The sequence below is a fragment of the Rhinoraja longicauda genome, unplaced genomic scaffold (genome assembly GCF_053455715.1).
Source record: "Rhinoraja longicauda isolate Sanriku21f unplaced genomic scaffold, sRhiLon1.1 Scf000909, whole genome shotgun sequence".
Lineage (NCBI taxonomy): Eukaryota > Metazoa > Chordata > Chondrichthyes > Rajiformes > Arhynchobatidae > Rhinoraja > Rhinoraja longicauda.
In genome coordinates, this window is record NW_027602125.1 from 17,725 (window position 1) to 42,826 (window position 25,102).

Consider the following 25,102-nt stretch of genomic DNA (forward strand, 5'->3'; position numbering starts at 1 on the left):
CAGATTAGCAAAGCCTTCTCAACCGGCGTGATTTACTTTACAAGTGGGCGTTGACATGTTGAATTACATAAAACATCATTCTAATAGAGGAGCAGAGCAATGCATTGCAAGTTACATGATATAAAATTGTCATCCGAATCATTTGTAGCAGTCTGGTTTATATTTAAACTTCCTGAATGTCCAAGGTTCTGACATGCGTTTGGCATCTCCAAGTAATTGTTGAGCCTTGGCAGGGAGAGTTGTAGCTGAGTTTGTTTGAGACTGAGCGTTCACTTTATCCATGCCCCACATGATCTTGCACACCTCAATAAGGTCACCCCTCAGTCAACTACACTCTAAAGATAAACTCTCTCCCTCAGCGGCCTCTCCCGGTAACATCAGCCCAGAGGCTCAGCTAATACCCCGATTAATCTCTTTTGCACCCTTTCCAACTTAATATACACACGGTGGTGTAGCGGTAGAGCTACTGCCTCACAGCGCCAGAAACCCGTGTTCGATCCCAACTACGGGTGCTGTCTGTGCGGAGTTTGTACGTTCTCCCCGTGACCTGCGTGGCTTTTCTCCAAGATCTTCGGTTTCCTCCCACACTCCAAAGACGTGCAGGTTTGTAGGTTAATTGGCTTTCCATAAATATATACATTGTCCCTAGTGCGTGTAGGATAGTGTTAATGTGCTGGTCGGTGCGGACCCGGTGGGCCGAAGGGCCTGTTTCCGCGTCGTATCTCTAAACTAAACTAAATCATCTATATTCTTGCCAGATAATGTGTGATGTTTCCGTGTGCTTGTAATATATTTATAAATGTATGATATGGTGTGTTTTAGTGAATTGATTTGCTTGGTTTTGCAGCAATACATTATGTTACATGACATGGTAGCGGCCCACAGTACCGTCAGAGTTTCCATTTGCAGAGCGGACAATGGTAAGTGAATGTTTCAGTTATTGAGGCATGAGGATTCTGTAGTAACCCTGAAACTTGAACTACATTTGTTGATGATTAATTTGAGACGGTACTCAGGATTTATACTTTTTAACTTTCATCTTTTAAACTCGATAATTTAACTAATCCTTTGGATCGTGTCAGAACATGTCTATTTCCAGTTTAAGGAAATTAAGTGCTTTGGTAATAAATCTCCCTCCATCCTTTGCAGAGGGGTGTTTACTAGAATGCCAGCGGCGGTCAGCTTTCAGGGGAGGTTGGCCAAACTCACATAGAAACAGAAACATAGACAATATGTTAGTTAGAGAAGGCCATTCAGCCCTTCGAGCCAGCACCGCCATTCACTGTGATCATGGCTGATCATTTACAGTCAGTAATCTGTACCTGCCTTCTCCCCATATCCCTTGATTCTGCTAGCCCAAAGAGCTCTATCTAACTCTCTTTTGAATGCATTTGGTGAGTCGGCCTCCACTGCCTTCTGGAGGCAGAGAATTCCACAAATTCACTACTCTGAAAAAGTTTTTCCTTATCTCAGTTCTAAATGGCCTACCCCTTATTCTTAAACTGTGGCCCCTGATTCTGGACTCCCCCAACATCGGAAACTATGCCCAATCCCTTAATAATTTTATATCTATCTATATACTAAAACTCTTGTTTGTTTGTTCCTGAACTTCAGCCAAAATGGTACATGATAGCGCAACCATTTTAGAGTACATGGTATTGGGGGTAGGGTATTGACATGATAGAAAATTGGTTGGCAGACAGGAAACGAAGAGTTGGGATTAACAGGTCCCTCTCAGAATGGCAGGCAGTGACTAGTGGGGTACCGCAAGGCTCAGTGCTGGGACCGCAGCTATTTACAATATACATTAATGATTTAGATGAAGGGATTAAAAGTAACATTAGCAAATTTGCAGATGACACAAAGCTGGGTGGCAGTGTGAACTGTGAACTGTGAACTGTGAAGAGGATGCTATGAGGATGCAGGGTGACTTGGACAGGTTGTGTGAGTGGGCAGATGCATGGCAGATGAATTAATTTTTGCCCACTAATCTCCTGTGTGGAACCTTATCAAAGGTTTTCTGAAAGTCCAGGTACACTACATCCATTGGCTCTCCCATGTCCATTTTACTTGTTACATCCTCAAAAAATTCCAGATGATTTGTCAAGCATGATTTCCCCTTCGTAAATCCATGCTGACTTGGACCGATCCTGTTACTGCTATCCAAATTACATCCTTGATAATTGACTCTAGCATCTTCCCCGCCAATTATGTCAGGCTAACTGGTCAATAATTCCCTGCTTTCTCTCTCCCTCTTTTCTTGAAAAGTGGGATAACATTAGCTACCCTTCAATCCACAGGAACTGATCCAGAATCTATAGAACATTGAAAAATGATCACCAATGCATCCACAATTTCTAGAGCCACTTCCTTAAGTACCCTGGGATGCAGACCATCAGGCCCTGGGGATTTATCAGCCTTCAGTCCCATCAGTCTACCCAACACCATTTCCTGACTAATGTGAATTTCTTTCAGTTCCTCCGTCACCCTAGGATCTCTGGCCACTAGAACATCTGGGAGATTGTTTGTGTCTTCCTTAGTGAAGACAGATCCAAAGTACCTGTTCAACTCGTCTGTCATTTCCTTGTTCCCCATAATAAATTCTCCTGTTTCTGTCTTTAACTGATTTTTGTCTTAACTAATTTTCTTTCTCTTCACATACCTAAAGAAGCTTTTACTATCGTCCTTTATATTCTTGTTAACTTACCTTCATACTTCATCTTTTCTCCCCGTATTGCCTTTTTAGTTACCTTCTGTTGATCTTTAAAATTTTCCAATCCTCTGGCTTCCCGCTCATCTTTGCTATGTTATACTTCTCTTTTATTTTTATACTGTCCTTGACTTCACTTGTCAGCCATGGTCGCCTCTTACTCCCCTTAGAATCTTTCCTCTGGAATATGTAAAGCTGAGGAGAGATCTGATTGAAGAACATGCAATCACAAGAGGTACAGATAGGATAGATAGTCAGAACCTTTCTTCCCAGGGTGGAAGTGTTCAACACTAGCAGGGGGGGTGCTTTAAGGTGAGGGGGTGAAGTTTACAGGAAATGTGTGCAGGGCAAGTCTTTTACGCAGAGTGGAGAATGCCTAGACCACATCTGGTGTTTTATCTGCTGTCATTTGTTTTGCTTTTCAGATTTTAATGGACAATGTTGGCCACTTGTCAAACAAATAATCTATTTTGTATCTCCTCTCCCCTTTCAGAAATAGAAGAAGCTTTGTCTACAGATCTGGTGCCTGGTGATATATTAGTCATTCCATCGAATGGGACTGTAATGCCGTGTGATTCCGTACTGCTGAGCGGCACTTGCATTGTTAACGAAAGCATGTTAACAGGTAACTAAATCTTCTTCTTCTTATCTTCTTCTTAAGCCCTTGGCTCCTCTAGAGGTAATTAAATATAGCGGATGAAAGAAAACAGTATCATTTAGTGTATTCGCATTCATCCTTCTCCAAACGCTCATTCAGTAAAATTCCCTGGTGAAAATAAACACCCGAGGAAAATCATATTCATTCATTCGGTATACTTGAACCAAAACACAGTTAAGGTAAATGCCGAGCATTTTGTTGGTGTGGCATTTCCCGTGGTATTCCGGGCATGTAGCTAAACACAAGTGAAACTCCTGCATGTTGTGATCTTGCTGGTTGCTACGTTGATCCAAGCTGTGTTGGAGTTCAGTAACTCACTGGATCTTGCTGTATAAGTTTAGTTTAGAGATACAGCGTGGAAACAGGCCCTTCAGCCCACCGAGTCTGTGCCGACCAGCGATCCCCTAACAGCGATCACTAACATTATCCTACGCCAACTAGGGATAATTTACAATGATACCAAGCCAATTAGCCTACGTTAATCTTTCTTTAACGTAATTTATTAATTAATGTACAGGCCAAACGCAGGCAGGTGGGGCTAGTATAGCTAGGACATGTTTGCAGGTGTCAGCAAGTTGGGCCGAAGGGCTTGTTTCTACACTGTACCACTCTATAACTCCATGCTCTATCTTTCCTTTATCACGTAGGTATTTGAGTTTAGCTTATTGTCAGTGAAAAGCTCATCTCTCGTTACATTAATAATTCCATTTGGAGGTGGCTTGAAATGTGCCACATCGCTGACTCTGCTTTTGTTTTTAATTAAGGTGAAAGTGTTCCTCAAACAAAAATCAGTTTGCCAAATCCTATTAAGACTTCGAAGGGTCTAGAAGATGATGAAATCTACTGCCCGGAAAATCACAAACGCCACACGCTCTTCTGTGGCACCACAGTCATCCAGACACGGTTTTATTCCGGAGAACGTGTCAAAGCTCTTGTAGTTAGAACAGGTAGAGTGCGTCTCCAAACTAGATTTGTTACAAACCTGCTTTAGTGTGTATGGTGACCATGCATACGTTCAGAGTTGAAACTTTCCAGAATGACTCTGTGATTTACACATAATTTGTTCAAAAATAGAAATAAGAGGCAGAATTATTCACGGCTGGATGTGCAGCTTCCTCAAGTGGTGGGCTAAACACGGGTGAAGTGGGCTCTTTGCCCAGTCCTTCTTTCCTCTTCACAAACATGACACACACTACTTTCACCTACACCCTGCCCCTTTACCTTGAATCCTTGTGGCTACAGGTGTGCTTTCAATGGCCGATCCATGTGAGCACCACATAGGCGTAGACAGCAGGCTGTTGACAAACCATCGGTGATTGCACATTTACATTGTGACGCTATCCAAGCTCAATGTGCTAACTCACCACTCACTGACTATTGCTCACATTACAGAATTGGAGATCAATGTTACTGTGAGATCTGAATAGCAATACTGAAGCAAGTTTAGCACAGTGGGATTCTGGGCAAGGATGTTGATGGCTGAGGTATAATCCTTCCTGCTCTCTCTCCACTTATCACTGCAACAATAAACTCCTCCCTGTCCACTGGCATCGTCCCGCCATCCCTCAAAATTGCTGCTGTCACCCCCATTCTGAAAAAACCTGGTCTCAACCCTGACACCCCAAACAACTTCAGACCAATCTCCAACCTACCCTTTCTGTCCAAAGTTTTGGATCGTGCTGTAGCTTCTCAACTCAAATACCACCTCTCTACCAATAACCTGTATGAAACTTTCCAATCCGGATTCCGCTCCAACCACAGTACTGAAACTGCGCTCCTCAAAATCACAAACGACCTTTTCCTCTCCTATGACGCTGGCAACCTCAACATCCTCATCCTACTTGACCTCAGCGCCGCCTTTGACACCATAAATCACTCCATTCTCCTCATTCTGAAACCTCCTTTAACATCACCGGCACAGCCCTATCCTGGATCAAATCTTACCTCTCTGACAGGCACCAGTTCATCTCCATTAACAACTGTAAATCCCCCACCGCTCCCCTCCCCCAAGGTGTCCCCCAAGGCTCAGTCCTTGGCCCCCTCCTCTTCATCCTCTACCTGTTCCCCCTTGGTCAATTAATCCGCCGTCATGGTCTCAACATCCACTGCTTCGCCGATGATATCCAGCTCCTCATCTCCACCAAGTCAATCTCCACCATCACATACTCTACACTGACAAACTGCATCACTGAAATAAAATCTTGGCTTCAATCAAATTTCCTCAAACTCAACTGCAACAAATCTGAAATCATCATCATTGGTCCAAAAACGCTCACCAAATCCACCCAAAACTTCATCCTCAATATTGATGGTCTCCCAGTATCCACCTCCCCTCACATCCGGAATCTTGGAATCATCTTTGATCAAACCCTCTCCTTCGACAAACACATCAAACACATCACAAAGACAGCCTTCTTCCACCTCAAAAACATCGCCCGTCTCCGTCCATCCCTCTCCTCCACAGCTGCAGAAACCCTCATCCACGCCTTCATCACCTCCCGTCTGGACTACTGCAACAGCCTCCTCTATGGCGCACCCTCAAAAATCATCAGTAAACTTCAATACATTCAAAACTCCGCTGCCCGTCTACTCACCCACACCCCGATCCGTGACCATATCACCCCCGTCCTTTACAAGCTCCACTTGCTCCCCATCCCCCAGAGAATCCAGTACAAAATCCTCCTCATGACCTACAAAGCCCTCCATAACCTGGCCCCATCCTACCTGACTGACCTCCTCCACAGGCACACTCCCACCTGCACCCTCCACTCTGCTGCTGCCAACCTCCTGTCCCCCCCCCCCATCCGGACCAAACTCAGATCCTGGGGGGACAGGGCTTTCTCCATCGCTGCTCCCACCCTCTGGAACTCACTACCCCAAACCGTCAGAGACTCCTCCTCACTCACCACATTCAAAACATCACTGAAGTCTCACCTGTTCAGCACTGCCTTCAACCACTGACCGTCACCTCACCTTCTGTCTCCTTTTTCTTTTTTTTTCTTTTTTTATTTTTTTTATTTTTGAAAAGCATATGTACAAATCGAAATAAGAAAAAACACATTTGTTACAAAGTTCTTACATAGCTTCAATTTTTAAATTTTTGAAGAGAGAAAGTAAAAATAAAAATATAAAACTATAAACTTGGGGAGAGAGAGAGTAAGAGGGTTAAAAAAAAAGAAAAAAGGATCTAACAATAAAAATTAACGGGAGTAGATCTGGGAGACAAAAACCACAGCTGTACATCCAACCCCCAACTCAAGTTTCAACTTTTTATTTAAATTTTTTTTTTATTTTAGTCCTGTGCCAAGCCCATTTACTTTTCTAAAAATTCAATAAATGGAGACCATATTTTTAAAAATAACTCAGGTTTGTCGATTAAGGCAAACCTTATTTTTTCCAAATGCAGGGTCTCTGTCATTTCCATAGTCCACATTTTAATTGTGGGGGTTATTGGTTTTTTCCAAAATTTAAGTATTAGTTTTTTCGCAGTTATTAGACTGTAATCAAGAAAATGTACCTGACTTACTGTAAAATTTGTAGTATGTTCTGATAATCCTAATATAATTAATTTTGGGTCCATATCTAATTTTTTATTAATAACTTTAGAAACTATTTTAAAAATCTCCAACCAGAAGTTTTGCATTTTTATACAAGTTACGAAAATATGAGTTAAATTAGCTTCTTGAAATTGACATTTATCACACATAGGAGAGATACTAGGAAAAATCCTATTTAATTTCGTCTTCGAATAATGTAATCTATGTGTTATTTTAAATTGTATTAGGGAATGTCTAGTATTCAATGAACATTGATGTATATGTTGTAAACTTTCATCCCATATATCTTGCATTATAACTTGATTCAATTCGTCCTCCCATGCTCGTCTATAAGATTCTGATGACGGAATGTCAATGTCAAGGAGAATATTGTAAATAAAAGATATTAATTTATTTGAGTTATAATGTCGATTCAGGCATACATCAAGTATTTCTGGACCTCTAAACTTATATTCTTGCATGTGTGATTTTACATAATCTCTAAGTTGTAAATATCTAAAATAATTATTAACATGTAATCCGTACTTCTGCTGTAACTCCTGAAACGAAAGAAAAGTTCCCTTATGATAAAGATCTCCCACCCTTTTGATTCCATAACTTTTCCATTGAGCAAAGCCTCTATCTAAGACAGACGGTTTAAAAGAAGGATTATTCGCAATAGGAAGGAAAACAGATAATTTACTCAATTTTAACGTAAGCTTTAATTGTTTCCAGGTACGGATAACACTATGTATAATGGAATTACCTCCATATGTTTTTTTATTTAAATTTATTGGAGCTAAGAGGATCGCACCAATATCGAATGGTAAACAATCCTCTTTCTCCATCTTTAACCAATCCGGTTGTTGATCAGAATCATCCAACCAGCAGGTTATATTTTTAATATTAACCGCCCAATAATAAAATAAAAAGTTAGGTAAAGCAATTCCTCCATTAATTTTAGACTTACATAAGTGTCTTTTATTTATTCTATGAGTCTTGTAGTCCCAAATAAAATTAGTAACAATTGAATCAATTTTTAAAAAAAACTTTTTTGGAAGGTAGATCGGAATTGCTTGAAATAAGTATAGTAGCTGTGGCAGAAAGATCATCTTTATAGCATTACTACGACCAACTAATGATATAGGAAGTGTTTTCCAAAATTGGATATTTCTGTGTAATTTAACAAGTAAAGGAGGAAAATTTGATTTAAATAAAGAAGTATATTTCCTAGTCACGTAAATTCCAAGATATTTAAACTTTTCATAGGCAATTTTGAAAGGAAATTGTTGAAGTATGGCCGGATTATGCTCCATTATTGGCATAATTTCACTTTTATACCAGTTAATTCTATAACCTGAAAATGAACCAAATTGAGTTATGAGATTTAATAAATTCGGAATGCTAATTTCTGGCTTTGTAATATATATTAATACATCATCCGCATATAAAGAAATTTTATTGGTTGTATGTTTAGTGTTGTAGCCATAAATATGTGAATTTGATCTAATACTCTCAGCAAGTGGTTCTATAATTAGGGCAAATAAAAGTGGTGATAGTGGACATCCTTGTCTACAACCCCTAGCTAAATGAAATTTAGATGACAGCATTTGATTAGTTAATATTCTAGCTGTTGGGGATGTATATAAAAGTTTCACCCATGCACAAAAATTTTCACCTAGTTGAAATTTTTCCATCACTGAGAAAAGATAGGGCCATTCTACTTGTCTCCTTTTTCTGTTCGTTTACTTATTTATCTATTTATTTTCTTCTCTATGTTCTAGTAATCCCTGTAAAGCGTCTTTGAGTGTTTGAAAAGCGCTATATAAATGTAATGCATTATTATTATTATTATTAATCCTCACGGAACTCCAGTGTGATTGCACCTAAACCTGTGGAAGACCATGCAGTTCCACTGTTTACATTTAATGTCTGTTGCATATATCACATTCTACTTTAGTACTTGTACCAGCATGTTTACACGTGCTTTCAGAAAGTATATGTTTATAAGAGAATGCTTGCACGTGTTGGTGCTAAGTAGTGTAATGCATGGGGGAGGGGATGCAATGACCATGTTTGTTTTAAACAAAGGTTTCAGCACGACTAAGGGGAGACTCGTCCGTTCAATCCTGTATCCAAAGCCGACTGATTTTAAACTGTACAGAGATGCCTACCTCTTTCTACTCTGCCTAGTGGGTGTGGCAGCAATAGGCTTTATATACACTATTATCCACAGTATTTTGAATGAGGTATGCCTTTGTTCTTTTTAACTAATTTCAAGTTCAAGAGATTTTAATTGTCACTTGTACCAACAGGGGAACAATGACATTCCTATTTACTGTATCTCCCCAAGCCCCTGATCTCAATAACAGATTGTGTATAAATGATCAATAGTGCAATAAATGAATAACTGCAATACTTGGTATCTGTAATAGTGCCAGAACTGAAGTCCATAGTCCATTGCTGAGGTTGGTGTTGTGCAATGTTCGAGAGCCTGGTTGTTGCTGGGAAGACTCTTGAACCTGGTTGTCACGGTTTTATTATAACCTAATTATAACCTCAGTGACTAGAAATAACTTAAAAATGTTGCTCAACCTGCACTTTAGCACGTTGCTGCTTGTCTTTGTCTGTTATTTTTGTCTTTGTCTGTCAGCAGGTTGCTGTTTGTCTTTGTCTGTTGCTACATTCCTTCTAAACTCATAATAAATGACTTGTTCATGTTGTTGTGTTTATTCTGCAGGTCATAGTTGGCACGATCATTATTAAATCACTGGATATCATCACCATCACAGTTCCCCCTGCTCTTCCTGCAGCCCTGACTGCTGGCATCGTCTTTGCTCAAAGACGACTGAAGAAACTGGGCATTTCCTGCATCAGCCCTCAAAGAATAAATATCTGCGGGCAACTTAATCTGATTTGTTTTGACAAGGTTAGAATTTCATGCACTCTATTAAACGATTGAAATGCTGATGGAGAACGCATCAGGTTTCAACAGTGGATTTAGTATGGGTAAAACATGCAGGCACCACACCTGGTTCAGCCAATATAAATGAATACATCTGCAACATTTTCCAGTTATCTTTTACTGATGGTTATTATTGAGGAACCAAATGAAACTCTAGCTCTAAACAGATGATCTACTTCCAATCTAGTATCTCATTTCGAACAAGAGAAATGATTGGCATTCAAGTCAAATGTCTAAGATAATAAAAAAGAAAGAGTGAAATGAGGTTTTGCGAAGGGCGAGCAGGAACCACCTGGCTGGGACACAAAATGCTGGGGTAACTCAGTGGGACAGGCAGCATCTCTGGAGAGAAGGAATGGGTTCAGTCTGAAGAAGGGTCTCGACCCGAAACGTCACCCATTCCTTCTCTCCAGAGATGCTACCCGTCCCGCTGAGTTACTCCAGCATTTTGTGTGTCTCTTCGATTTAAACCAGCATCTGCAGTTCTTTCTTACACGATGGATATAGAACGACGGGGGCGGGAAGAGCTGAGTTTTGGGACTGATTAGACTGCTCTTAAGAGCTGCTGTGATCTTTATGCTGTAACAACTCTTTGATTCCATGATTCTTAAAAATTGAAATTCATTTGTCTCTGCTCATCTTTGTGGCCTCCTTGGACTGCGGATGCTGCACAGTCTCCAGCTCAGCCTCTCTGCCTTTGGCCAGCTGCTCTAACGTGGGCATTTCTGCCTCTTATTTCTAGCACCCAGTCGTTTCAGCTCCTTGCCTGTAACTCGTCTGACACTGACTGAGTGTGGGATCTCTGGATACTGTCTGTGTCGGGCTACCTTTTGTTGCTGCTGTAATTGTGCTTTGTAGGTGTAGAGTTGCTGCTCTATCTGTTAATCACCCTCCACTCATTTATCCTTTCATTGGGAATGTGTTTAGTTAAGAGTATTTTTGCTAAAAGAAGCTCGTCTTTTCACTGTTTATAAACAACCCACATTAAGCGTTGAAACCAAATTAAATTAATTTTGAAGCTTGTGACATCTCAACATGGACTCAGATATCCTTGGCAGCAAAATGCTAATTGCTTTACAAGTTTGTTCAGAAAGTTCAGATTCTGAAATTTTTCAATATCAACAGGAAATATTAGGAATGGGTGACGTTTCGAGTTGAGACCCTTCTTCAGACTTCAGTCTGCTTACAAGTGTAAGACTTCAGTCTGAAGAAGGGTCTCGACCTGAAACGTCACCCATTCCTTCTCTGCACAGACGCTGCCTGTCCTGCTGAGTTACTCCAGCACTCTGTGAAACGTCACCTATCCATGTTCTCCAGAGATGCTGCCTGTCCCGCTGAGTTACTCCAGCACTCTGTGAAACGTCACCCATCCATGTTCTCCACAGATGCTGCTTGTGCTACTGAGTTACTCCAGCGCTTTGTGTCTATCTTCGGTTTAAACCATCATCTGCAGTTCCTTCCTACACTGGACATATTAGGTCAGGCAGCATTTGTGGAAAGCTAGACGGACTGGCCAATTCCAGCGTTTCCTTTTTTAATTTTGGGTTTGGAGCACCTGCAGTATTTGGCTGTAAAGTAAATTGTCCTTTCTTTGGCTCTAGACTGGAACGCTTACCGAAGAAGGTCTGAACATCTGGGGAATTCAAAGAGTGGAAGATAATAGGTCTGAAACATAAAGCATTGATGTCTAGACTCCAATCACAAAAACATCATTAATTCCATGCAGTTGTCAGAGTTTGTGAGTTTCAGATGAAGGTTGGGTGGTGTAAACATGTCTGCTGCATGGGAATGGAACCCGGGACGTTGTTTGTTGGACCAACCACCTGGTAGTTGTTTTCCTTTGTGGAGTTGAGCATTGGTGCGTGATGTTTTGCTTTTCACGGCTTACCTTCTCATTCATGATGAGAGGAAACCGAACATTGAGCCGTGATCCCTCACTATTCTTAATGCTGGAATCACTCGATGTTTGATGTGGGCTTGCTCTGACCCCTCTCAGTAGCTGAGAGTGTCGTTGAGGGAAAAGTGGGATTTAGAGATTTGAATTTATCAGCATTCAATGCTCATCGATTTGTTAGCATTTTGCAAATTTATTTTGGAATTTGACTTTTGAAATCTGTCCATTTGAATGCATTTAAAAGCAGAAGAAGGAAGTCTGAACAGGTTTTCATTTTGTGTTCAGTTTCTTGCCATCAGAGCATAACATTTGTAGGGAGAGCTTGGTGAAGTCGCAGTTTGTGGCTTGCATGGCAGTCTGCCACACACTGACCAAAATCGAGGGCAAGTTATCTGGTGACCCTTTGGATTTAAAGATATTTGAAGAAACTGGTTGGGTGAGTCTTGCATTTATTAACCAGAAATAACTAACCTGTATGGAGAGTGTTTACTGTATTTGGAACGGGTAATACATATTTGCTGATTAAGTTAAAGAAGGAAAGATGCAAAGTGCTGGAGTAACTCAGCGGGTCAGAACCTGGATATGTGACATTTTGGGACCTTTTTGGGAAAGCTGGAAGAGGGGAAGGGCACAACACAAAGTCTGGCAAGTAATAATCGGTACAGGTGAGGGGAAGTTAGGAAAGGCAGATGTTTAGACAAAGGTCAGAGGTGAAAAGACAGAAGGTGTGAGACAAAGATTGAATGGCTGCAAATGCTGAAGCTATTGAGCAAGGAATGTAGGTGGAAGAGGACGGGTAGGGGGGAAATAGGCGTGAGTCCAGGTGGGGTACAGGGGAGAGAAGGGGGGGGCGGGTTGTAGTTACCTTAAACTTGAACTCAATGGTCATAATGTTGGGGTGTAAGTTACCTAAGGTGTAGGAGGTGTACTTCCTGCAGTTTCCCGGTGGCCTCACTGGCAATGGAGGAGATCCAGGACAGAAAGGTCATTGTGGGAATGGGGAGACGAGTTATAACCTCAGCATCTATGATCGAACGCAATTATCTGCCTAATCCGCTGAGTTGCTCCAGCATGTTGTGTCTATGGTATAAACCAGCATCTGCCCTTCCTTGTTATTACATTCGTCATGCCCTTCTCTCTTCCATCTTTCTCCCCCATCCTCCAATCACAATCAGTCTGATGAAGGTTCCCAACCCGAAACGTCACTGATCTATGTTCTTCAAAGATGCTGCCTGACCCGCTGAGTTACTCCAGCACTCTGTGAAACGTCACCTATCCATGTTCTCCAGAGATGCTGCCTGACCCGCTGAGTTACTCCAGCATTCTGTGAAACGTCACCTATTCATGTTCTCCACAGATGCTGCCTGACCCACTGAGTTACTCCAGCACTTTGTGAGTTTCTTTTGTAAAACCAGCATCTGTAGTTTCTTGTTTCCTCAAGTTAAAGAAACATTTGGTATCTTGTTCTCCAGAAGGAATTGTCAACAAAGCTCTTCTTTATTCACAGTTTATGTTTTAGATTTTGAATGCATTATATTGATGTTAATTTTTTTAAATGAGTTCCTTTTGCCACTTTATTTTAGATTTTGCTTTATAATTATCAGAAGACTCTCTGCACTCACTATTATTGAAGAACGAATTGATAATAATGGGTGTCACAAAATGCTGGAGTAACTCAGCGAGTCAAGCAGCATCTCATGAGAGCAGGAATGGGTGACGTTTCCAGACCCTTCTTCAGACTAATGTTAGATCTGCCCAGTTAATACCAAGTCTATTGAGTTGTCCTTTCACTGCAGTTGTATTTCATAACATCTGACACCAGAGGGCGGCAGGGCGATAGAGTTGCTGCCTCCCTGCGCCAGAGACCCAGCTCCTTCCTGACAAGGGGTGCTGTCTGTATGGAGTTTGTACGCTCTCCCTGTGACCTGCGTGGGTTTTCTCCAGGTGATCCAGTTGGACGTACAGGTTTGTAGGTTAATTGGCTTTGGGGGGGAAAAAATTGTAAATTGTCCCTAGTGTGTAGGGTAGTGCTGTTGTATGGGGTGATCGCTAGCCAGTGCGGACTCAGTGGGCCGAAGGGCCTGTTTCCGCACTGTATGTCTAAAGTCAAGTCTAAATGTGAAAGAATCATAGAATGACTGAAGCACTGAAGGTAGGTGATCAGCCTGTGTCCAAGTCTGCTCCTGACAGGGGGAGCCAGGACTGAAGGTGGGTGATCAGCCAGTGTGTCCAAGTCTGCCCCTGACAGAGGGAGCCAGGACTGAAGGTGGGTGATCAGCCAGTGTGTCCAAGTCTGCCCCTGACAGAGGGAGCCAGGACTGAAGGTGGGTGATCAGCCAGTGTGTCCAAGTCTGCCCCTGGCAGAGGAAGCCAGGCATCCTCTGTCTTTGCTCGGGAACCCTGCAAATTACCTTCCCCTGTGCCTGTCTAGTTTCCCTCCACAAGCCCTGATTGATTCTGTTTCCACGCTGTTGATGTCTCGGTGAGTTCAAGCTCACAACTTAGTCCCCAGACACATTCTGACCCGAGGAAGATTTGTCTTCACACAGAGGATGGTTGCAATCTGGAATGCACTGCCAGAGAAGGTGGTGAGGCAAATACTGCCAACATTTAATAAGTGGTGGGATGAGCAGTTTACATTTCAAGGCAGGGAAGGCTGCAGACTGAGTACAGACAGTTACCAGGTGGGTGGCTCTAAGGATCTGTTCCTCGGCTGTGTGACTCAATGACTCCAAAGCTGAGTGCTGGTCTGATCGGGGCTTGTACCCTGGAGATTTCTGACTCCCTGGCTCGCACTATTTTGGACGACCCATCTGTAGTGTGGTTGCATGACAGACACTTCCCGCCCTGGACAATCCAGGAGTAGCTCAGACTCCATTATGGTGACCCGTGAATGTAATCTTCCCTGAAGACCAACAATTCTGAGCTGACCAGCACCCCACCATGATTGCCGTGTACATAGTACTCCTTGTCTCACAAAAGGCTGACACTCGCTACCTACTGAATGTGTTCAAAACACCGGGACCTTTCCTCCCAAGTCAAACTTAATTTTAAATAGATCGGCAAGACTAAATTACTGGCTAAAATCCTCTGGCTAGAAAATGTACCCTCCCAGAATCTAATTTTTATTTCTCTTTTTTGTCTTTTTTACTTCTCTCGCTTAATTCCATCTTTTTCTCACTCATGTAAATATTCTAACATGCATGGTAAGTCGCATGCACAGTGTCTGTCTCCTTGTGTCTGTGTCCTTGCATCCGTGTGTCTATGTCCGTGTTTGTGTGTCCATCTGTGTGTGTGTCCGTCTGTGTCTGTATCCATGTGTCTGCGTGTGTCCCCGTGTGTGTGTTACTGTCTGTGTGTGTGTCTGTGTGTATTCCTGTGTGTGTGTGTCTGTGCATCTGTGTGTCCGTGTATGTGTCTGTATCCGTGTGTCTGTGTATCCGTCTGTGTGTATCCGTGTGTGTGTGTCTGTGTATCCGTATGTGTCTGTGTGTATCCGTCTGTGTGTATCCGTGTGTGTGTCTGCGTATCCGTATGTGTCTGTGTGTGTATCCGTGTGTGTCCCCGTGTATCCGTGTGTGTTTGTGTCCGTGTGTGTCTGTGTGTGCGCAGTTTCCACAGTGGTTGATGCACACGGCTGCTCGCTGAGCTCACACAGCCCCTGGTCTGTTGGGAGGGTGGGAGAGAGACGGTTTTGCCACCCATCAGGTACAGGAGCCCAGCTCCAAGATGTGGCAACGCTGTTGGCATTGGCTGTAAAACCCAGCTATTTATGTATGTGAGCCCAATGTTAATATTGTCTCTTACATTTTCCATTGAAGATTCTTGAGGAAGCTACTGAAGAAGAGACTGCTTTACACAATCAGATCATGCCCACAGTGGTTCGACCCTCGAAACAACCTCTCCCTGCAGCTGAGGCAGGCATGGATCGTGAAATGGTACGTTTTTAATGGAGCTTTAATAGTCTTGAATAGCCAATTGGTTACAGTGTGTTTATGATCATGTTTGTTCCATGGTATTAGAATTTTTTTTAAAGTATATAATGTTTTTTATAATGCCAGAATAATTAACACCGTTTTTGAATTCTTTCGTTAACTGCTTATTAACTCTGTTAGTTACAAATTCACACTATTTTGTTTCCAAAAAGTTTCCTTTCAGAGATCCATGTTGCCTCTAACTGCCCAGTGCTGCTTTTTTTTTTGCCAAGTGCAGGCACTTTGCGTTTTATGCAGGGGTTACATGCTTGAAAAACTGCATCATTCAAAAACACGGTAATCAAACATATTCACGACCACGCTGGCAGCAGTATATTTGAACGCCTCATTCCAAATGCACATAAATCAAACACATATAAATCATGGTGCCTGGACTTTGCAAACTCTTCCCTGATAATGGATTCCTGCATCTGTCAACTCGCATAATATGCAAGAGCTATGTCGCATTTGTAACCTGGAATTAAGCAAAGGGCAGTCATTTGACAATGTAAATCCTGAGGTGCTGTGAAGATCTTTCTAACTCCTTTGATTACCTAATGTCCACTTGCAAATCATGATGTGTTTTCATGTGCATGGCATTCCCTGTCTCGCTGGCTGCATCGCCAGATTCACCAGGAAGTTGCAGGAGATGTTTGTTCCATGGTAGCATGAGGGTCATCAACGTGAATGGAAAGATTTAACAGACAAGAAGAGTTGAGGGGAATAGTCATACCGTGTGCTAAGTGATTTTGTTTAGTTTAGAGATACAGCGCGGAAACAGGCCCTTCAGCCCACCGAGTCCGCACCAACCAGCGATCCCCGTGTTGTAGTCTGTGGCCTATTAGAAGAAACAGGCAGACAACCGAATTCGTTTAACCTCTTTATTCTACTCACCTAGGTGGGAGAGAGCCTAGATACCGGAGTGTTCAAAAACACTCAGGAAGCTAGTGTAGTCTCTCTCCCCGAAAGCTTACATTTACACACCTTTTATACCCTAAATACATGTGCCAGTATTTTTCCATCACTGCCTTATATGGCAAGTTTACAATGTCCTATAAATCTTTATGTGTCTTTCGGGACCTCCGTGTCCGTCGTGTCCATCATGACCTCTTCTTTCTTGGGAACAAAGGGCAGTCCATATGGCAAGATGTTCTTCTTAACACTTCAAAGCTTAGAGGCCAGTTGCTGATATCAGAGGATACGATCAGCCATAAACCGCACTTCCATGCTGACAACAGGATGCCCCAGGAATAATCCAAGCTGGAGCTTTTACACTCTTGCAATAAAACCCACATAGCTGCATTCGTAATGTTAGCCCTTACACCCGCACACTAACACCATCCTACAATAGGGGCACTTTTTTAAACATATACCAAGCCAATTATGCTATAAACCTGTGCGTCTTTGGATTGTGGGAGGAAATCGAAGTTCTTGGAGAAAACCACGCAGGTCACGGGGAGAACGTACAATCTCCGTACAGACAGCACCCGTAGCTGGGATTGAACCCAGGTCTCTGGCACTGTAAATGCTGTAAAACAGCAACTCTACCTCTGAGCCACCTTGCTGCCCATAAAAACTTAGCGCTTTGTTACCACAACCTGCACTGATGTCCATAGCTTCCTGTTCCGATCTCTCCATTCTTAAGTAGTGGTTGTACAGTAGCTGGCTCCCTTTCCTCTGGAACCATAGCAGAATCTCTGGAATTTCTCATGACAATTCCAGTCCACCTCCGTAGTCATCGGGTCCTGGCCACTTCTCGCTTTTCAATTCCATTAATTCCTCCCACACCAATCTTTGCCAATTGCTAATTTCTATGAACACTCATTTGTGTTAGTCCCATTGATGTATTTCTGGGCCTTTTTCTATGTCATCTTCTGTGTTGCACTGACAAATTATTTTTTCCATTGCTCCACCATTCCCCAGGATAGTAATGTACCTAGTTTCATTTTGTACGGGCCCCACGTGACTAATCTGTTTGGTTTTTCATACCTCATCTATTTTTCTGTTTATCGCTTGTCTCTTGTCATGTCAGCATACATTATGTTCCAAGCTAGAAGTTCACTGGGCTATGTAGTTCCCAGCCTTTGTCACTTGCAGACATGTATGTCTCTGTAATGGCGACTGGATTGTGTCCACTCATTTTCTTTGTGCCTTCAATTAATTTTTCTATGAATGCTGCATCCCGGCTATGTTTAGCATGTGCTCCTTGCACCTCCTTTTGTTTTGAGTTCTATTCACTTTCTAGGCCACTAATGTGATCTGTGTAGAGCAGTGATGTTACATTGCTCCACTGTCCACATCGAGCATCTTTCCTCTAATGCCACAGTAATTTAGTTTGGGAAATACATATATTCTGAATACTGGGCATTTTATCTTTAATGATTTAGCATTGTTTGATGATTAACTTCATCTACATGCTTAAAATATTTTAAACATTGATTTAACGTTTAAAAAAAACATTCTGAGGAAGGGTTCAGACCAGAAACATCTGTCCAGTGCCTCCACTGATGCTGCCTGACATCTGTCCAGTCCCTCCACTGATGCTGCCTGACCTGCCAAGTTACTTCAGCCGTTTATTTTTGGGTAAGATTCCAGCATCTACAGCTTCTTGTGTATCTCTGCAAAATGTCTTTTTGTTCTTTTTGATCTTGTTAATATTTTAACTATTAATCTACCTGATTAAACATAAAGTGTAGACTGCACAGAGCAGCCTTAAAGATTTTACCATTATAGCCCGTACTCTGAATATGTTTCTTCAGTTCCACATTCAGAATATAAATCTATTGTAATCATATATGGTCTTTCCGCTGACTGGTTAGCACGCAGCAAACGCTTTTCACTGTACCTCGGTGAACGTGACAATAAACTAAACTCAACAATAAATTTAACTACCATTTCTTCAAAGGTGTGTTAAATGGAAATTGGAAATGCAATATATTTACCAAAGTTCTTTGTTTTTCCAGGAAATGTTTGATCTCCCAGTAAGTATAACACTGAAAGAATTCTCAGATGTTATTTTTATTTCTAAGCAGTAATGATGTTGAATATTTGAACCGTTTTTGTTTCAGGCAACGTATGAAATAGGTATAGTGAGGCAGTTTCCATTCTCCTCCTCTCTACAACGAATGAGTGTTGTAGCCAGGGCACTGGGTGGAAAACATATGGACGCCTACGTAAAAGGGGCACCCGAAGTCATTGCTAACTTATGCAAAGCAGAGACGGGTAAAGTTGAAACTCCTAATTGCCAACTCCTTTCAACTGTTGCTAAGCACTGTAAATGATACTCAATTTAAACAAATGTATTGGTATTTCATTTTGCTGCTCGTTCCAAGCAGTGCTTGTTTTGTAGATGGTAAGCATAACATTCCTTTGCTGCTGCTACCTGTGTGGATTGTCATCCTGTTCTTGGTTCTTGGTCCTCCAAAATGTTCCAAATGGAATATTAAGCTGTTAGGTGCTTGAGGGCTTGACCGCCGAATGTAATACATTTTATTTCTTGAACTTTAATCTTTTTGTAACATTGAAAATGGTAAAAAATTGAAAATCCATTTGTAATTTTTTGGAGCCATTAGTACGCTGTGCCAACATGGTGCTGAGTGATACTGAGCCACATACTATCTCATTGGAGGCCCTCGGACTATCTTTAATCGGACTTTACTGGACTTTAACTTGCACTATACATTATTTCCCTTATCCTGTATCTGTACACTCTTATCAGCTCGATTGTAATCAAACTAAACATGTATGGTCTTTCTGCTCACTGGATAGCACGCAAGAAAACATTTTTCACTATACCTCGGTACACTTGACAATAAACTAAACGTAGTGTCACAAAAAACGCACTGTTTACCAGAATAAAAGTTACTTTACATATTCTTAATGTGCTCCTTTTGACTCCACCATAATGAAGATGTTGATCTATTTTGTTTCAAATCGGTTAATTCCTCCTACATTCTTTGGAAAGTGAACCAAGGTGTCACACACGTGACCAGAAGTCATCACATTAAGTAACACATAAAAAAAACTATTGTAAGAGATTAATCTTATTCATTGCTAATTTCCTACCCACAGAACTATAATGCATGTCTTTTTTTAAATTCAGCGTTTGTAAGACAAAGCTGAGTTATGATAAAAATGCTTCCGTGTGAGGTCACACACGTGGCCAGTCATAGTTGACCTCTGACCCTAAACCAACATTGTCAGCATAACATATAAAAATTTCACTTGATAAACTTAGGCATATATAAGTCATATATACAGTACAAAACAATACACCTGTAATGCTTTCAGAATTAGAAGAGATGTACTCCACAATTTTTCATATTTTTGGTCACACGTAGACTTGTGTTTCTATTGTGCTTGCAAATAGATTGATTATTAATAATCTGATGGTGGCTTTGTTTATTTTTTCAGTTCCTGAATGTTTTACTGAGGTGCTGAAGATTTATACCAAACAAGGATTTAGAGTCATAGCACTTGCCCACAAGAAATTAGGATCAAAACTAACGTGGCATAAAGTACAGAATGTCAGCAGGTAATGTTGATTTTTCTGGCTCCTACAGCAGATCAAAATCAGTTTGGGGGCAGGATCAGGATCAGTGTTGGTGCAGCCAGGGCGACTGGGAAACTGAAATCCTCAGACTCACTGAGCCTTCAGCTCCCACTGGTCGTTTCTGCTCCAGAGAGAGATTATTGCTTGGGGGTGGAATCCCAGTGTTAGATGTTGAGGCATGCAGTCAGTCTATGCATCCTTGGATCAAAACACTCAATGTTCCAACTTGGCTGCACTATATGTTGACTACAGGCATTATCTGGATAATTACGTACCAGGTACTCCTTTTTTGGGTATTAACAAATAGAGCAGAAATTTGCCAATAAACCAGAAACTAGGTTTCAAAGAAACGTTGTCCAGTGTGTTCCCACACCTCGTAATCACGTCTTAACTTTCTGAATCAGACAACTGGAGTTTCCTGGAGTATTTTGGAATAATGTCAACAGCAGGTCAATGAGACTGTGAGGAGCTGCTTGCACTGGTAGGTGAGGGAGGGTCAGTGGAACTGGCGATCCAAGGATAACACAAGGACACAGAGTGCTGGTAGTAACGCAGCAGGTCAGGCAGCATCTCAGGAGAGCATGCATAGGCAAAGTTTCGGGTCGAGTTGATTATGTACATATTCTCCAGAGAAGCTGCCTGACCTGCTGCGTTACACCAGTACTTTGGGTCTTTTTGTGGTAGAGTTGCTTCCTCACAGCACCAGGGACCCGGGTTTGATTCTGACCTTGGATGCTGTTTGTGTGGAGTTTGCATGCTTTTCCTGTGACCGCGTGTGCTTTCTCCGGGTGCCCCGGTTTTCTCCCATAATCCTAAAGACATGCGGGTTTGTAGATTAATTGGCTACTAAATTACCCCTAGTGTGTCTGGCGTGGATGAGAAAGTGGGATAACATAGAACTAGTGTGAACGGGTGATTGATAGCATGAACCCGTTTCCATGCTGAATTGCTAAAGTGAACTAAACAAAATTATCATGAGCTGTTGATGTTTGTGATTTTAAATGATCTGAGCCACAAATCTAATGTACAGTGCGTAAACTATACATGGCCTGCTGCTGGTTTTATATTTGCAGAATTGTAAGCAGTATTTGCATATCAATAATAGAGTCATAGATTGATACAGCACGGAAACAGGCCCTTCCAACTCTCCCACACCGGCCAATATGTCCCAGCTACACTAGTCATAGAGTGATACAGTGTGGAAACACGCCCTTCCAACTTTCGCACACTGACCAACATGTCCCAGCTACACTAGTCCCACTTGTCTGCGTTTGGTCCATATCTCTCCAAACCTGTCCAATCCATGTACCTGTCTAACTGTTTCTTAAATGATGGGATAGTCCCAGCCTCAACTACCTCCTCTGGCAGCTTGTTCCATACACCCACCACCCTTTGTATGAAAAAGTTACCCCTCGGATTCCTATTAAATCTTTTCCCCTTCACCTTGAACCTATGTAATCTGGTCCTCGATTCCCCTACACTGGACAAAAGACTCTGTACATCTACCTGATCTATTCCTCTCATGATCTCTATAAGATCTCCCCTCATCCTCCTGCGCTTCATGGAATAGATACCCAGCTGACTCAACCTCTCCCTATAGCTCACACCCTCTAGTCCTGGCAACATCCTCGTAAATCTTTTCTGAAGCCTTTCAAGCTTGACAATATCTTTCCGATAACATGGTGCCCAGAACTGAACACAATATTCTAAATGCGGTCTCACCAATGTCTTATACAACTGTAACTATACAACTGTATACAACTGTAATTATACAACTGTAACTCCCAACTTCTATACTCAATACTCTGACTGATCAAGACCAAAGTTCCAAAAGCCTTGTTGACCACCTTATCTACCTGCAAATCGAGCTTCAAGGACCCATGCACCTGTACTCCTAGATCCCGCTGCTCTACAACACTGCCCAGAGGTCTACCATTTGCTGTGTAGGTCCAGCTCTTGCTCGACATCCCAAAGTACAATGCCTCGCGCTTCTCTGTATTAAATTCCATCAACCATTCCTCCGCCTAGCTGGCCAATCGATCCAGATCCTGCTGCAATCATTCACGACCATCTTCACTATCTGCAAAACCACTAACTTTTGTATCAGCAAACTTGCTAATCTTGCCCTGTATGTTCTCATCCAAATCATTGATGTAGATGACGAACAGTAACGGGCCTAGCACCAAAACCCTGATGCACACCACTAGTCTCAGGCCTCCAGTCCGAGAAGCAACCTTCCACCATCACCCTCTGCTTCCTTCCATGGAGCCAATTTGCTATCCATTCAGCTATTTCTTCTTGGATCCCATGCGATCTAACCTTCCAGAGCAGCCTACCATGCGGAACCTTGTCGACCGCTTTATTGAAGTCCATGTACACAACATCTACAGCTCTGCCCTCATCAACCTTTTTGGTCAGGTCTTCAAAAAAATCTATCAGATTTGTGAGACTCGACCTCCCACGTACAAAACCATGCTGACTATCCCTAATCAGGCCTTGCCCGTCCAAATGCCTGTATAACCTATCCCTCGGAATACTCTCCAGTAACTTACATGGATATCTCAGACTCAAGGCTGTGTTCTCAACAGGGATGCCATTGAAAGCAACATGGAGTTCATGGGCCTTATTATTATGCAAAATAAACTCAAGCCTGATTCACCGAGAGTGCTGGAGGAACTCAGAAGAGCTAACATTCGTACTGTTATGGTGACAGGTAATATACTCATGCTTTATTATATGATCATAAGATCAACATAAGTGATAGGAGCAGAATTAGGCCATTCGACCCATCAAGTCTACTCCGCCATTCAATCATGGCTGATCTATCTCTCCCCCATAAACCCATTCTCCTGCCTTCTCCCCTCAGGTACAGAACCTTGACACTGACCGTGTACCTCACAGTGGCGAGTGAGCAACGTTGTTATATATCAATGACACGCTACAGTGTAAGCTGGTGGTACACAGCTACAACAGCTGCCTTATAACTCAAGGGACCCGGGTCTGATGCTGACCTTGGGCACTGTCTATCTGGAGTTTGCACGTTCCTGTGTCAGCGTGGGTTTCTGTCAGACACACTGTCTCCTCCCTCCCTCCTTCCTCCAACTATATGCTGGCAGGTTAACTGGCCGCTGTAAGAATTGCCCCCTTGCGTAGGTTAATGGCAAAGGTAATTCAAGGGGAGTAGATGGGCATTGGAAAGAGAAGTTGTTGCAAGACTGCAAGTAAATAAAGCAAGTGTAATGGGACTAATGAGATTGCTCCTTGGCAGTGGCTGTGGGTTTTCTCGGCTGCATGGTCTCTTACGGTGTCAAACAAGGTGCATTTAGTGGAATAAATGGCCAGACCTGCTTCATCCTAACGACAACTAGAAGGTGGGAGCTGACGGGTGAAGACCACTGAAGGCGAATGAAGACCAAACTCAAAGATAATAATGACTAAAAACACACAAAATGTGAGAGGAAGCCAGATGGCCAGGCAGTAAACACCTTGATGTTTTATGCAAAAGCCTTGAGGAGACATGTCGATAGTCCATGGGACTATTCGGCTCTCTCCTGCGTTTATGACATGTCGATATCCATGGGACTATTCGGCTCTCTCCTGCCATTATATTAGGGCCTCAACTCAGGAGGGTTCAGCAGCACCAAAAATACATTTTAAATGTGAAACAAATTAAAAATGAGGTGGATTTAAACATTTTAAAATGAAGGACTCTACAGGTGCTCCCCGGCTTACGATGTTTCGACTTGCGACATTTTGACTTAGCAATGGTGCAAACGGCAGCGACCCATGTTGAGCTGCCGCTTGCTTCTGGCCACGTGATCACGTGCATTAAATGCATTTCGACTTACGATATTTTCGGTTTGCGATGGGTTTCTCAGAATGGAACCCCACCGTAAGCTGAGGAACACCTGTATTGCGTTGTACTGTCTGAGTATGCAGTGCGTGCACTTGATCTAACGGAGCTGTTTATTTTGCCAGGGGACAACATGTTAACAGCTGTGTCTGTGGCCAGGAACTGCGGGATGATTTTGCCACAGGATGAAGTGATCATTGCAGAGGCTCTACCTCCCAAAGACGGGCAAGTTGCACAAATCCATTGGCTGTACACGGATGATGCTTCTAAACACCACGACTCGGCTTGTGCAGCTTCAGAGGTGTGACAACTGCTCGACTAGGAGTTGCAGCAAAATACTAACCTGCAAAATAAATGTGTACATTAATTTAAAGCAAGGAACTAAACTCTTTATAGTTGTGGGGAAATAACTGCAGATGCTGATACAAATTGAAGGTATTTATTCACAAAATGCTGGAGTAACTCAGCAGGTCAGGCAGCATCTCAGGAGAGAAGGAATGGGTGACGTTTCAGATCGAGACCCTTCTTCAGACTGATGTCAGGTGGGCGGGACATAGGTGGAGACAGGAAGATAGAGGGAGAACTGGGAAGGGGGGGGGAAGAGAGCGACAGGGGACCTATCTAAAGTTGGAGAAGTCAATGTTCATACCGCTGGGCTGCAAGCTGCCCAAGCAAAATATGAGGTGCTGTTCCTCCAATTTCCGGTGGGCCTCACTGTGGCACTGGAGGAGGCCCATGACAGAAAGGTCAGATTGGGAATGGGAGAGGGAGTTGAAGTGCTCAGCCACCGGGAGATCAGGTTGGTTAAGGCGGACTGAGCGAAGGTGTTGAGCGGAGCGATCGCCAAGCCTGCTTTTGGTTTTGCCGATGTAAAGAAGTTGACATCTAGAGCAGCGGATACAATAGATGAGGTTGGAGGAGGTGCAGGTGAACCTCTGTCTCACCTGGAAAGACTGTTTG

The 25,102-nt window shown here is 42.5% G+C and overlaps 1 protein-coding gene across 1 annotated transcript in view; it reads left to right on the forward strand.

Moving 5' to 3' along the window:
• Window positions 1-25,102, forward strand: part of LOC144591362 (polyamine-transporting ATPase 13A3-like) — a gene marked incomplete at its 3' end in the record, with an annotated part of 44,932 nt that overhangs the window by 14,171 nt on the left and 5,659 nt on the right. Inside the window, exons 9-21 of the mRNA XM_078395582.1 lie at window positions 848-920; window positions 3,204-3,335; window positions 4,133-4,315; window positions 8,996-9,153; window positions 9,645-9,833; window positions 11,471-11,532; window positions 12,049-12,199; window positions 15,585-15,701; window positions 18,701-18,718; window positions 18,806-18,959; window positions 20,151-20,271; window positions 22,878-23,002; window positions 24,268-24,443. Coding sequence (XP_078251708.1) covers window positions 848-920; window positions 3,204-3,335; window positions 4,133-4,315; window positions 8,996-9,153; window positions 9,645-9,833; window positions 11,471-11,532; window positions 12,049-12,199; window positions 15,585-15,701; window positions 18,701-18,718; window positions 18,806-18,959; window positions 20,151-20,271; window positions 22,878-23,002; window positions 24,268-24,443 — 1,659 coding nt within the window. The remainder of the gene's footprint in view (window positions 1-847; window positions 921-3,203; window positions 3,336-4,132; window positions 4,316-8,995; window positions 9,154-9,644; window positions 9,834-11,470; window positions 11,533-12,048; window positions 12,200-15,584; window positions 15,702-18,700; window positions 18,719-18,805; window positions 18,960-20,150; window positions 20,272-22,877; window positions 23,003-24,267; window positions 24,444-25,102) is intronic.